Consider the following 14,984-nt stretch of genomic DNA (forward strand, 5'->3'; position numbering starts at 1 on the left):
TTTCCATCCCCTATCTCTGCACAATCCTTGGCTGACTTCTAGGATTGTCGCTTTTATTTCTGAGAGCTTACAAATTATGTTTGATGAGCCATTCTGGAATGTTTCCTATAAGCAATATTAATATCATAAGTTGAAATGTATGCCATTTGTCTCATTTCCCTTTTGCAAGATGGCATCTGCCTATTTTTAGTCTTTGGCATTCCTTCTCTTCCTTCATTGCTCTTCCATAATTATCAATGTGGTCTGCCACTCCCATTTGCAAATAAGTTCTTTTAATCTGGACCAAGAGAGCCAGACTCATGTGAAGCAACTATTGACCTCTCATCACCTCCTCCATCACCCAGGACCTCAGTTCCCACCGGTACAAGGTGCACTGCACATCCCTGGTGTGTAAGGTGAGACTTGCTGGGCCACTGAGACGGAGATAAGCATGCCCAGTGATAACGTTAGAGCAGGCAGTATCTGTCAGCGTGCCCACTGTGTTCAAATGGGGGCATCTTTACAACCCTTTGCAAATCCCTAAGGTTGAAAACATGATTGCTTTAGGGTGCTCTTCGACTTTCTTTCCTTTTGGTAACCAGCCCTCTTGGCTTTCCTTCCTGAGCTACCTTTCACAAGGAAATGAACTTTACAGTCACTTTGTAGGAGTTGCTATGAACACAAGGACCACTGAAGACTAATGCCAGGCAGGTACCAGGCTCAACCCGCAAGAGGTGAACCAGCTTCTCTGGACACATGATTCATGTTGCAGCAAGAAGTGATCTGGTTCCTGGACTTTATGGTTTACTCTGAACTCCCAGATTCCAGAAGTTTCCACCCAGCATTTGAACGTTGCTCTGGTCTTCCAGGCCATGGGTAATAATATAACAAATGTGGAAACAGAAAATGATGCTTTTCATACCTGACTCAAGACACCCCAACAGACTGACCTGCCAACTCCCTATTTCACCAAAAGGGCAGCCACGGGACCAGCTCTTCACACACGGTCCCTGGCAGTGAGGGTGGGAAGAAGACACCCTCCAGGAAAAGCACAGTCGCTCACATCTCGGCTTCTGCCCCCAAAATGGAAATAAAAACTGAATGGGAGACCAAAAAAAGGCAAGAGAGCAAAGTCAGGGACCCATAGTCTGCCTTTTTTGGCAAGTCAAAGAGCAGCAATAACCAGGCGGGATGGTGTGAGACTGTAGTCCAAGCAACGTAGGAGGCTAAGGTGGGAGGGGCACTTGAGTCCAGGGGTTTGAGGCTGCAGTGAGTTGCGATCACACCACTGCATTCCAGCCTGGGTGACAGAGCGAGGTCCTCTTTTTTTTTTGTTTGAGGTGGAGTTTCACTCTTGTTGCCCAGGCTGGAATGCAATGGCGTGATTTCGGCTCACTGTAACCTCCACCTCCCGGGTTTAAGGGATTCTCCTGCCTCAGCCTCCCAAGTAGCTGGAATTACAGGCATGCACCACCATGCCCAGCTAATTTTGTATTTTTTAGTAGAGACGGGGTTTCTCCATGTTGGTCAGGCTGGTCTCAAACTCCTGACCTCAGGTGATCTGCCCGCCTCAGCCTCCCGAAATGCTGGGATTTTAGGCATGAGCTACCACGCCCGGCCACGAAGCCCTGTCTCTTAAAAAAAAACAAGAACACACACACAAAACCAGCTGCTTTGGGAATTTTTAGGGAGAGTCTAACATTCTTCTTCAGTGTTTCTGACAGTTTTGCGGCTTCCTTCCATATTCTACATGGAAAACCCCCATTTCACGGGAAACCCCAATTCAAGTTGACCAGCATGTTTCCATACAAGTTTGTAAATATCCAAGAGTTTGATGTGCTGAAGTTTAGCCAAAAATGTACCAGGTTTTATAATGTGTCAAGTCAAATGTCTGGACTAGAGTGAGGTCTCTTTGACAGGTAGGATCAGTGGTGGCTGTACCAAGCACACCTGCTAAGAAACCTGTCTCCAGGTGGTAGAGGAGGCTGAACGGAAACCTAGCATCAAATTCCAAAGCCAGCTGACAATCCCTGAAAGCCTTCTAGCATTGCACAGGCAGCAAATAAAGCATGGCCAAAGAGGAGGGACCAGAGAAGAGATTGCAAAGCCAGGGTATGAAAGCTATCCCGAAAACACCCCCGCAGAAACAAGATGGAAAAAAAAGTCTTTTGCTTTAACCCACCAAGTTATATACACCTGCAGCTGCAACACTGAGCATCGGACTGAGGAATGAGTTAAACCAAAACGTCCACCCTTGGATGTCCTTAGCTAGTTGTCTCAAACTATCATGTTGTACACGAGTCCCCTGGCAGGCCTGAGACCTGCATTTCCAACCAACAGTCTCCAGGGTGATGCAGATGCTGCTGGTTCAAGACTACACTGTGAAGTGCAAGGCACGAGTTGATGTCCTAGGGTGCCTCTCCACTGTGTGCAGCACCAAATGGGGGGCTTCTTCCCTCTGCCAGATTCTGAACTAGGCATGGGATGTAGGAGTTTTAGGTGAAAATTGTTAAATCAGAAAGGACAGCTCAACTGGGGGACGGTATATGGAGCGGGGCTTTGTGAGCTTGTTCTGCTGAGTAAGCCGAGTGTGGACCAAGCAGCTGGCAGGAAGTTGGCTGCCTTTTTCTTTCTAACTCTCTTCCTGCTGCTGGGAGCAGTTTCTGACATCCCTGGGTCATCACAGAGCATGTGCCACAAAGCTGCGCAGGCCCTTTATTAATTCAGGTGCTCCCCAAATGCAGAGCCACCAACACAGCCAACCACAGGCTCACTAGGTGTCATTTACCAAAGCAGCACACGCCTCTGTATGGAAGGAATAACAGGAACATGTGCTCCTGCTGAAGGCTCCCCTGACCAGAAACCAACCCATGCATGCCTTTGGGTCGTCAGCAGGCGTCTTGTCACTTGTCTTCAGTGTCTGAAGCTGCCTCACGGCAGGCGTTCTCCTGGATCTGCTATGTCCTTGGTATGGCGAGAGTATTATCAAGTTTGACTTCTAAAAGCTACCACTGTGGATGCCCTGTCTTTCTCTTTAGCAATCCACCTGAATGCAATCTGGGAAAGCCGTGGCCAAGGTGTGGGCACAAGTTCAGGCCCCGACATGATACACCCAGCACCACAGGGCCCAGCTTCTCCCAGTGGTTGCCTGCCTCAGTTGCCTGCATCAGCATCACCGGGACCTTGGAAACCCTAAGACTCTTCCCCAGCTCAGTTCAACGCTGACCAGCCTGCCTTCCTCTCATTGGCTGCTGATACCAATCACAAGTGAGGCGTGAGTCACTGAGGCTTACTTAGCACAGGCCCTCTCAACACTGCAGAAGTGAGGCTCTGCTTAACAAGAGGATGCCCTAACTCATGCTTCCAGCGACTTGCTAAGAAAATGATAACCTCCCTCATTCTACATCCATCTACTGATGTATATTTTTTTCCAAGAAAGGCCATTCCCAGATCCTCATGCTGGCTCCTGGAAACTACCATCTGTGCTCTGCTCTGATATCAGGAACAAAGTACATGATTCCGTGGCTCTCCCAGACCCCCCAGCCCTTCTGCTGGCCCTCTCTGTCTGCCACTGCCATTTGGCAAAACTACCACCTTCGCACAAAGTGAGAGCAAGCCATCTGTGACCTCAAACAGATGGAGATGAGAAGCGCCCTTTCCCAGAACGTGCCATTGAGTGGGCTGGTGGCAAGGTCCCCAAAGGCATTCAGGTTTCTTCCAGAGGCCACAGGTTGGGTTTTCCAGAGGCCACAGGTTGGGCCTGGCCACTACAGGAGAGGTCACTTCCAGAATGAGAAGAGAATGGCTGACCGGAGCAAGGGCACAGGGACGGCAGGAGGAACCCCAAGAGGGGCAGGTCTGGAGAAGTCAGGTACTTGGTTTCAAGTTGTCCACTGGCAGTGGGCAGTAGGTGCACAAGGGTTTCAGGCAGGAAACCAAACACCTGGAAAAATGGGGACGCTCCTTCTGCAGAGAAAGCTGCATCAGATCACACCCCTGCCACCTGAGCACGAAGGAAACCCTAGCTGTGTAAGCCAAAGGTGTCTTTTCAAGTAAACGTGAAGTGAGTCCAGTTACCAAGAGAGCCACCTGGACAGGGCTCAGCGCTGGCCCTGGTTCTGTTCACGTGTGGAAAGAGCACTGTGCCGTGGCCTGAGCTTCTGGTCCGAGTCTCCACTGGGCCACATAGCGCCGTGGGAAGGGAGGTGGCTCACCGTCTGCAAAATGTCGACTCTGGACATCCCTTCCAGCTCCAAGAACCACTCAGTTGAGGCTGCCAGAAGCTCTGACACAAGAAAACTACATCTCAGCTAACTGCTGGAAGAGTCTGGAAGTTCTGAGGGGATTTCAGAATCTGGTTCTTTAGCCAAACTCAACTTCCCTCCTGCCTCCTCAAACACCATCTTGGATGACATTATTTTAGGCAAGGGAATCTACCTGATAATTAAATGCAAAGGATTCCTGGGGCAGAGACAAACATCAGCACAGCGTGTGTAACCTGCCTTATTCAGTAACGAAACTCTGGGGGCAGAGGAAGCCTCTCCACGGCTGGACTTCCTACCGTGACGCTGAGCTCCAGCCAACAGCTGTTTGGACATGCTGCTCAGAATACAGGTAGGACTGCATGTGCCTGCTTGCTGACAGGCTTTTAATAGCTTTCTGTTTGAGTTTCCCTCCCTCCAAGCCAGGCATCAGGCCTGGCCTGGTGGGATTTGGGAAGGCTGTGGCTGAGATCCTCTTTGGAACAGAGGCTCTGGGTTTTCCAGACAACTGGAAGAAATGTCGTCGCCTCGCATGAGACTCCACATCAATGATGAGACTCCAAGGAAGAGCAATGCAGTTTCTCTGCAACCCATGAATGCAGGACCGTGAGAATTGCTGCAGACAGCAGTAGGGCCATTTAGACAGAGCCCACAGTCACAAATGCTCCTTGCTGCTCTGGTCGCTGTGGGGGCACCTCCCATCCAAGATTCTCTGCTGGGGAGGGGCCAGAAGGAAATTCTGCTTTTATTTGTGTGAGAGAAAGGGAGAGGGGAGGAAGCAAGAAATCAGGCAATGCTGAGTGGGGCAGACCAACAGCTGCCCCGTGGGTCCTCCAGAGTCGCAAGCTCATTCTATCACAACCAAGGCACCAGGAGGTTTGTGGCTTGTCAAGGTCAAGAACCCTGTAAGTCTCACCAGCAAAACACCCTGATGTGACTTACGCATTGCATGCCTGTATCAAAGTATCTCATGTAACCTATAAATATATATACCTACTATATACCCATAAAAATTAAAAATAAATATAAATACATAAATAAAAGGAAATAAGGCCTGCACGTTTTGAACAACTCTGGAATTTGGGTAAGACTGCGGTGCCCAGTGGACGCTCACACACGGACTTTGATGCAGGGGCCAAGTGCAGAGGAAACTGTATTCAGGAATCACTCCAAGCTCCGCCGAGGGAAACCTGAGAACCCTTCAATGCTTCAAGCACCACCAATTACCCTTCAGTAGAGAAGGGAAGACCGCCTGAGGCCGTGATTGCTAAGCGGGAACTGGGGATGAGGCCCAGGCAGGAACCTGCTGGGAAACCTGTCTAGAGCCTGTCCAAGGCTCCATCCCTTCCTGGAGGGAGGCACCCCCTTTTCTGTTCCTCCAGGAAGGCCAACCCCTATGTGAACACAACTGCCCTAATCCCAGCTAGAACAAAAGAATGCTCGCTCTCCCTCCAGGATTTCTAAACAGTTATGACATTCTCAGAAATTCTCTCTCTGCATACCTTCCTTTCAATGCCGGCCCATCTGATGTCTGTGCTGTGCCTACTAGGTGGAGCACTCAGGCCAAACATTTGAGGCAAGAGCAGCCACCACCCATGACTGTCTGCTGATGGGTTGCCTGCCTGCCTAGATGTGTCCTGGGTCCATTCCGTGTCCCCACAGCACTGTGCCGGCTGGCTCGTTCTTAATACAAATCACAGACAAGCATTTCCATGCTTCACACATCTGGATAATGGCTTGCTTTCCTTCCTGTTCTGGGACTGAGACAATTTCTTTTCATTTGAACCATGTCAACTCCAGTTATGGGAACATTTCCCCCACATGGCTCTCCCCCAACCTTCCCTCCTCCCCATCACTCCCCCAGACATGTGTCCACCCACTGCCCATGGGCCACACTTCGCAGGGATCAGATTCCTTCACGTTCTGAGCTGCAGGCCAGGCAAGCACGTCCCTAGTCAATGTGGCATCCTTCCCGACGTCCGCTGTCCCAAACTCACCTTGGCACAGCATCACATCTGGCTGGAAGCATCCAATGTAATGAAAATTAGAGAAGACTGAGCTTCACCTGCACCTGGTGGCAGCCCCACCTGCCCTCTGGCCTTGCAGGGCTCCACCTGCCCCTCTGCTGCTCGCTCTCCTGCCTCTTCTGGGTCCAGGCTTCTGCCCGGCCCATTCTTCCAGCGGCTCTGCCACAGGTCACTTTACGCTTTGCGCCACGCCCTCCTTGAGGTCTCCCGGGAGCTGACGGAGTAGAGAGAGGACTAAGCCTGTCTATGCTAGCAACATTCAGAATGGCTGGGTCCTGAGCGCTCACTCAGAAGTGGTGAGGCGCATGGAACTCAGGGTGACCGAGAGAGAGGTGAAGTGGGTGGGTTATTTTCAGCACAGCCGGGCTCAGCACTGGGGGAGACCCAGTGTTGGCTCCCCAGCACTGGGGCCTTGGAGGCATGGCGGAAAGAGATGGTGGCAGGAATGTGGGCAAGGCCAGAAAGAGCAACAACGAGACACCTCCGATGTTGCGTCTTCCGCGGTTCTCCACCTGGTCCGATGTTGCGTCTTCTGCGGTTCTCCACCTGGTCCGATGTTGCGTCTTCCGCGGTTCTCCACCTGGTCCGATGTTGCGTCTTCCGCGGTTCTCCTCCTGGTCCGATGTTGCGTCTTCCGCGGTTCTCCACCTGGTCCGATGTTGCGTCTTCCGCGGTTCTCCACCTGGTCCGATGTTGCGTCTTCCGCGGTTCTCCTCCTGGTCCGATGTTGCGTCTTCCGCGGTTCTCCACCTGGTCCGATGTTGCGTCTTCCGCGGTTCTCCACCTGGTCTGATGTTGCGTCTTCCGCGGTTCTCCACCTGGTCCGATGTTGCGTCTTCCGCGGTTCTCCACCTGGGATGTGCGGAATCTCCTGGAGAGCTTTCCTGAGCTTCCTCCCCGAGAGCGAGCGCATCGGTCCATGGTGGGTGAGGCTGGGCCACTGCATTTCTAAACGCCCAGTGCTCCTGCTGCGCGTCACTGCCAGGCACCATCTACGCCAAGCTCCCAACTTGTGTCAAGACAGTGTTTTCCAGAGGCCACGGGCTGAGCCTCCCCACTACAGGAGAGGTCAACTCCAGAATGGAAAGAGAATGGTTTTTTGACCGAAGCAAGGGTGCAGGGACGGCAGGGGAAACCCGAGGAGGGGCAGGTCTGGAGAAGCTCCTCCCCGAGGAGAGGCTGCAGGAGGCTGAGCACGTGCGTGGCGCTGGTGCTACTTGGGCTGGAGACCTCCCGTGGTTCGGGCCGGCTCCCAGGGCCAGGCATTTCTTGAACCCTGGTCTGGCTCAGGCTTATCTAACAGACACTCCTCACTCCAACAAAGGCAGAGGTTTATTTTCTGCAATGAGAAACCTTTTTATTTCTCTGTATAAAGATACATCCTTTTCGTTTTTCTGAGTGGGTGGCGGATGGTGCACAAAGCAGACTCCCTCCCTTCCACTGTCACCCCACCTAGAAGGTCCTGTCTCTAGACATCTCCCAGGAGTTTGCTGCCTTACGTGATTGAGACACAGGTGGGCACAGGGTCCTGGGTTTCCCTAGGCCCAGAACGACTAGTGGACACTTGGTTCTGTGCCCTCCTGCCTGCAGCTGCACTAGGACCAGCTCCTCCTACCAGGCACCTCCCCTGGACCTAGCTGCAGCATACCAGACCCACTTCCCTGGAAACACAAGGCACTCAGCAGCCTTCACAGAGCTATGCACTTTCTTTTATACCGGAGCTTCCAAATCACAGCCAACAATAGATGCTACAATCCAAACAGCTGCATTACACCCACCTGAAAGTCACACTAAAGTTACTGCCAACTCCCTCCTTGATCTGGGTTTTATTTTTGCTTTTTCTCACGGGCAGTCAGCATAGAGCTGAGCTTCTACTCATCATCAGGGGTCAGTCCTTCCCAGGACCAATCAGAGTTGAAAAACAGGGGCCTATCTGAGAGAAACAAATGCTTACTTCTGGATTTTCCTCTTTCTCTTTAAAACCAAATTGTGATCGGCATGTTGGATGCTGACATCCAGGACAAGGCACCCTGTCCTGGTTTCTTGAAGGAGAAAACCCTGGGGTGTGTCATCCCAGCTGGGCAGTTTCTCTCAAGGAACTGCCCCCCATTCCACGGTTCCTGTCTTAGCAAGGATCAGCTGGTAGAAGATGCCTGTTGTAGCCATCTTCCCATGTGCAGGGGCTGCTGCTTTCTAACGGCCACCGCAGGATGGAGAAAGGCAAAGGAGACCCCGGCTAAAAACACTCACTTTACGGTGCATTTCTCAAGCTACCGCTATGGAAAGGGACACAGCTGCCTTCCTCACACTCAATGCTGCCAACATTTCTAATTACTAGCTGAACCCAAAGGTAGCACATGGCTGCCCATCAGAATAGCCTTTCACAGGCAAGAAGGCAACCAAGGGGACGGGTGTGCATTTAGGAACCTCCAGGCTGTTGTCAGCGTGACCGCTGCTCAGCAGCTGACTCTGCCTCCAGGCAGCAGCAAGGGTGGCCCCTCTGCAGCTTCTCACACAGCACCTGCACCAGGACTTGCCATCCCCCAGCTCGTGTCCACAGCAGGGCTGGGGAGTCTTCTGCAGCCTGCTCCTTTGTCAGGGCACAGAATCAGAAAGCTGTTAATCTAATGAATCCATAGCTTCAGCTCAGAGGTTACACGGGAGTTAATGATGATATAGGAGAGGCAGGACCTGTGAGAAGGCCCCGGGCAAGAAGCTTTTAAAATCTCAGATTCATTTATGTATTAATATGTAAATGGAGCCTGTTCCATGTTTCCGTAAGACCACAGAACTATTGATCATTTTCACATTTTCACTGGCATCACTTTCATCCTAATAGTCTCAGACTTACATTAATTAAATGACTGGCCCATTGTTTGGTCTCAAAAAAAAAAAAAAAAAAGAAGCTGTCAATCTCATCTCAAAAAAAAAAAATCTGTCAATCTCACCCACAGTACTCGAGTGTCCTAGGGAACCCCTCTCCATGATATGGTCATTGTCCTTGGTCAGCCAGCAGCAGCTATACACACGGACATTTACTTCCCTTAAACTGAAAGTACCTTGGTTTTTGACTCTACAAGTTCTCTTATTATTTATTTCATGTAATTTGTATCCTTATTTTAATGGGCCTATTGCAGCATGTATAATCACATAAGTGATCCCAAATCATATTAAATAGTAACTATAAATTTTAAAAAAAGCAATACTAGTTTCCTAACCTGTAAAGTAAAACCTATATAATGCCTACCTCATAGGACTGACTCAATGGCGTGATAAACACACAGCATCTCACACAGTACCCTGCACATAGTAGGTGTTCAATAAACGAGAGCTCTGACCTGAGTTAAACATCACTAGTGTGTTATTAACTCATGGCCGAAGCAGCAGTATTGACATTACCATGGCAAGAACTTTAAGTTTAATTAAAACTTAGGACCTATTTGACTGCAAATTGGATTAGAGCCAGTTTATTGTACCAAATAAATTATGTTTGATTTAAAATAAAGCCACGCATACAAAGAGACACTAGAAAGAGAAGAGGGAGGAAAGTATAATTCCAGGATGTAGGCTAGTTAATTGCTGAAAATGAGCCCTAAATCTAGCTTTGTGTTTTCTGACAGCCAATGCAGCAACAAAATCATGTGAATCTGCGCAACTCACTGTTTGATAAGTGGAACGTGCAGCTCACACAGAAGTGGAATTTTTTTCCTGACAATCAGATGTTAGGGTAGCTGCTTACACCAATCGCCCTACGACGCACATTAGGTAACGAACAGGAGAGCCACACCTTTGCGTGCTGTGTGCAAAGGCGCACACGCACATACCTTCCCTCCAGAAATGTTTCACTTTGTCAGCATTCCATGGTAAGGGACCGGTGGGTGAGCCACCTGGAGACTTTCTTCACATAAGCTAAGGAATATGGAGTTAAATGGCTCCACTGTATTCCAAAATAGGGATCAGCTTTCTGGTTTCGTGTCTGTGAAACAGCCTGGCCGGTGGCTTTGCTGAGAGTGCAGGTTGGTCTTGGCCTTTTCCAGCAGCCCATGTAGCCTGCAACCACAGCCCAGCAACCAGAGGGGCCTGCGGACGGGGAGGACATAGCTTCATCCTCGGGGATCTGCTTCCCAACACTTGCGACTAATCAAAGATGACAGACTTCCCTGGGAAACCTGTAATTACCCAAAGAGGGGGAGGGCCAAATGCTAGCAAGATTTATTGGCTTTGATTAACAATAAGGTGTTTGTTTTTGTCGGTAATTGGAGTTCAATAGCAAGCTATAAAGAGTCCTCCAAGAAATTCTACACAGTCTATAGCTAAAGGGTACTAAAGTGTGTTTGAATCTAACCATTCATCTTTGCAGACCTCCGCTGCAGGGAGGCCAGTGTTTGATCCGGCACACTCGAACAGGTCATCAGGGAGAAAATGGCCCTCTGTATTTTTAATGTCTGATGAGAAAAGACCTCCATGCGGCATGTGTGCGCCCACACATATGTGCAAATGGCACTTAGCATGTGCCATGCTGCTGGAGGCTGGCGTGGGATATTGCAGTTCATGTAACTATAGCTCAACCCACCTTGACTATTCAAAGGCCCATAGCAGCTCAGGTGTTGGTAAGTACTCTGGCATCCTGCATTCTCATAATCATTAGGTAACTGATTCTTAGGTACTATGGCATGCTGGTTGGGTCCCTTGATGGTGGGAAGATGTTTGCCAAACCCATTCTGATTTATGCTTTTTTTCCCCAGCAAATCACTCTTGGATACGGGATTTTAAGAACTCAGAGGTATTAATACAAATGCAATTGAACTTCATTTAAAAAACAGTTCTGTGCAAAGAATTGTCACCAGTATTTTTAAAAATAGTGTTGAGATGAGATAACTGTGCACTCAGAGACAACTTCTCATCTTGCTTCACCAGGTCCTGGGTCAATAACATGGGATTCCCTCCCTACCCCAGGAATTTCACATAACATCATTTCCACTCTCTGTACCTACTCACATCATGACATACAATAGGTGCGGAAAGGCCAACTACCAAACCCCTCTACAGGAATGGAAGAAATTAAAATGGCGCTAGATAAACCAAAACAACAACAAAAACATGCAGCCATAAAAATGGATGAGTTCATGTCCTTTGCAGGGACATGGATGAAGCTGGAAACCATCATCCTCAGCAAACTAACCCAGGAACAGAAAACCAAACACCGCATGTTCTCACTCATAAGTGGGAGTTGAACAATGAGAACACATGGACACAGGGAGGGAATACCACACACTAGGGCCTGTTAGGGGATGGAGGACTAGGGGAAGGATGGCATTAGGAGAAATACCTAATGTAGATGACAGGTTGATGGGTGCAGCAAACCACCATGGCACGTATATACCCATGTAACAAACCTGCACATTCTGCACATGTATCCCAGAACTTAGAGTATAATTAAAAACAAAAAACAGCAAAAACAAAACAAAAAGATTATAAAATCAATTCAGTGGATATGGACCAGCATTTTAAAAAGTGAATTAATAGAATACAAGCTCATTAAAAGGCATCACTCATAAAAAAACAAACAAACAAAAAGTAAAGCCACAGATACGGCAAATGCTTGAGAAAAACAATTGCTTTTATACTCCTTCTTAAACATTGACTTTACTCTCGTAAAAACTAGAGTTAACAGTTGAGGTTCCAGGCATCTTACTGTGTAGGTCATTAGGAAACCTTTACAATAATTTTTACCCCAAGAACTAGATTTCCATTTACTTATGTTCTATTCAATCCAATATAAACCTTTCCACTGTTTTGCATGCTCTGGCCTCCTCAATTTAATTTTCTTTTAAGCTCTTAAGCAGTCATATCACAATCTTTCCTTCAGAGAAACATAAAACAGACACCTACTCTAGGAAAAAGAATAACCCTCAGGCCACAGTGTTAGCGTCATCTGGCTTTCTGCCACTTGAGGCTTCCTACAGGTGGTCACAACCTGGGGCCAGCCACTCAACAACCCCTCTGACGCTCTGTTTCCTCATCTGAACAACCAGGAGGTTGCCTCGGACTCTCCTTAAGGCAAGCTCTAAGGTTCTATGGTTATTTCATCCTAAAGAGCAGAATCGCTGTGTGCAAAGACTCTCATCCACAGCTGTTAATTCTTCAAAACTAAGCCACTAAATTCTACAATCAGAAAGTTGGACTTTAGAATTGGCAGAAAAAGACATGGAAAGTCAACAGTATAAAGATGCATCCCATTATGTGAATAATAGACTTAGAGTGAATCAAAGATCATGCTCGTCCCGGAAAGGAAGTACAATTAAATAAGGACATCCTGAGAGGAAACTCTTCTCTCTAGTCTGTTGGCTTTAAGAATAGACGTGCACATCAAATTAACATTTCAACTCTCCAAGCCAATCGGTGCAGTCATCTCGTGGGGTCTCTGAGGGTTTGGACCCTAGTGTACTGACCTGGGTCCTTTATTGCAGACGCAGCAAAGGCATAGAGCAGCACTGTTTTAGAACTTACAGAATTCAAGCGAAAAATCTGTACTCAGAAAAGACTGAAAGAAAACAGGACGACACAGAGTCTGATACTTACTTGTGGCCCAGCTCATGGGCGATGGTAAAGGCCAAATTGAGACCATTGTCTTCGGCAAGCACACACTTCCTCTTAGCACTGCACACACCTCCTAAGTAAGCAATTCCTGCAGCAGAGACACAAAACACATCCTCTTCAGAACGTGGGAGGCCCTGGTCTCACCGGGCAAGTCCGCACGGTCAACGTCATGCACAATCAAGGCAGGCACACGGCGACAATGCTGACTATGAGCCTCAGCCCATATGGGAAGGGTTTGTGTATGATGCTTTTGTGTTCACCCAATAAAACAATAACCACCGCAAGCATCCATCAGGCATCTAATACGCGTCGGGGGTGTGCTGTGTAGAGTACCCATAGCACCTAACTTAATCCCCGTGACCCAGGATGAGGGAAACTGAGGTTTGGAAAGGAAAGGTAACTCTCCCAAGGTCACCTGGATGGGCACCCCATGCTGGGATCCTACGCCAGATCTGTCTAACTTCAGTGCCTAGGGCTGGGACCAGGTGAGGCCAGCCAGGTAAGACACCGAGGGTGCAAGGTTTAAGAGGCCCTGACTCCTCTCAGGCGATGCCCCTGCCCCCGCACACCCTGAGAGGGAGTGCCTCCTCACAATGTGCATCCCGGGCGTGAGCCGGGGTCTGTGCTGGGTCTCGTGGACAGCACGCCCCGGAAGGCTGCACAGAATGTTCTGAAAAATGCTTCAGGAGCCCTTGAGAGAGGAAGACCCAGAGGAAGCGGAGCCAGCGCTGGGAGAGCCAGGGTCTTGAAGTCCTCAGTGAGGACCAGCCCACAAGCCAAACGTGTGTCTCCACACACACATGCTCGCACCTAAGGATCTCACCCTACCACAGGAAACCTGAACCGTACACACCAGGAGAAACGCAATGCAGGGCAGTGGAGGCCGCATCCCAAGGGTGGGTGGTGTTGGTGGGACGGCAGGCCAGCCACTGCAGGAGGGGCAGGCGTTTTCCAGGGGAAGAATGTGGCTCTGGCAGAGGGACGCGTGGGATGACATGGAGCCCTTGGGTGCCGGCCCCTCTGGGGAATGCTGGGAGGGCGGCCACAGCAGGGGTGGGGAGGGCGAGCCCATGCCGGCTGCACTTCTGGGGGCTGACTCTCCAGGGCTCCCCACCACAGTACTCCCCGCACCCAGGAAAGACATGTCTCACCCCGCAGGGACCACAGGGCTTATCTCAACAGGGTCCGCTAGGAAACCTGACATCCGCCCTCCCATGGGCGTTTAACCCCGAGGGCAGTTCCTCGATATGCCCCTGTGTGACACGCAAGTGGATGGTGGCATGGGGTGGCTATAGGAGCTCAGTGCTCCCCTGGCTGTGCAGTCACATTGGGGGTTGGTGGGCAGTGGCTCTGCTGGCATAGCGCCATGGGGCGGATGACGGCTAAATATAGCTGGACTCTGCCCGTCAACTCCATGCCCTGGATGGGCTGTGGCCACCAGGAAGGAGCACCTGCTCTCCCCCATGGGCTGTCCCTCTGTCGAGCTGCACCTGCTCTCCCCCATGGGCTGTCCCTCTGTCGAACTGCACCTGCTCTCCCCCATGGGCTGTCCCTCTGTCGAGCTGCACCTGCTGTCCCCCATGGCTGTCCCTCTGTCGAGCTGCACATTGCTCCTTTCCAAGGGCTCCTTCCATGAACTTGCCTGAGGTGTCTCAGGAGGGAAGGAGTTGGCAGAGGGCAGGGGAGAATGGGACAGGGGAACCATTTCATTAAAAATGACCCCTCCTTCCTGCCCCCAAAGAGCTAAACCAACATCCTCTTTGCTGAAGTCCAAATCAAACTGGCGCAGAGCTCAGCCACACACAGGGTGGTCCCTCTGATGCGGTGTGGCTCTGTGTCCCCACCCAAATCTCATCTCAAATTGTAATCCCCATGTGTCAGGGAGGGACCTGGTGGGAAGTGATTGGATCATGGGAACAGTTTCCCCCACGCCGTTCTTGGGATAGTGAGTTAGTTCTCATGAGAGCTGATGGTTTTAGGAGTGTTTGGCAGTTCTTCCCCTCCCCCCTCTCTCCTGCTGCACTGTGAAGAAGGTGTCTGCTTCCCTTTCCCCTTCAGCCATGATTGTAAGTTTCCTGAGGCCTCCCCAGCCATGCAGAACTGAGAGTCAATTAAA

General features: G+C 50.0%; 1 protein-coding gene across 2 annotated transcripts in view; it reads right to left on the minus strand.

The window, feature by feature from the left end:
• The window catches only part of ADAMTS17 (ADAM metallopeptidase with thrombospondin type 1 motif 17), a 376,073-nt gene that overhangs the window by 215,553 nt on the left and 145,536 nt on the right, over positions 1–14,984 (minus strand). For both annotated transcript variants that reach the window (XM_034939509.3, XM_034939508.3), the window contains exon 8: positions 12,851–12,956. In XM_034939509.3, the coding sequence (XP_034795400.1) occupies positions 12,851–12,956 (106 nt within the window). The remainder of the gene's footprint in view (positions 1–12,850; positions 12,957–14,984) is intronic.

The sequence above is a fragment of the Pan paniscus genome, chromosome 16, assembly GCF_029289425.2.
Source record: "Pan paniscus chromosome 16, NHGRI_mPanPan1-v2.0_pri, whole genome shotgun sequence".
Classification (NCBI taxonomy): domain Eukaryota; kingdom Metazoa; phylum Chordata; class Mammalia; order Primates; family Hominidae; genus Pan; species Pan paniscus.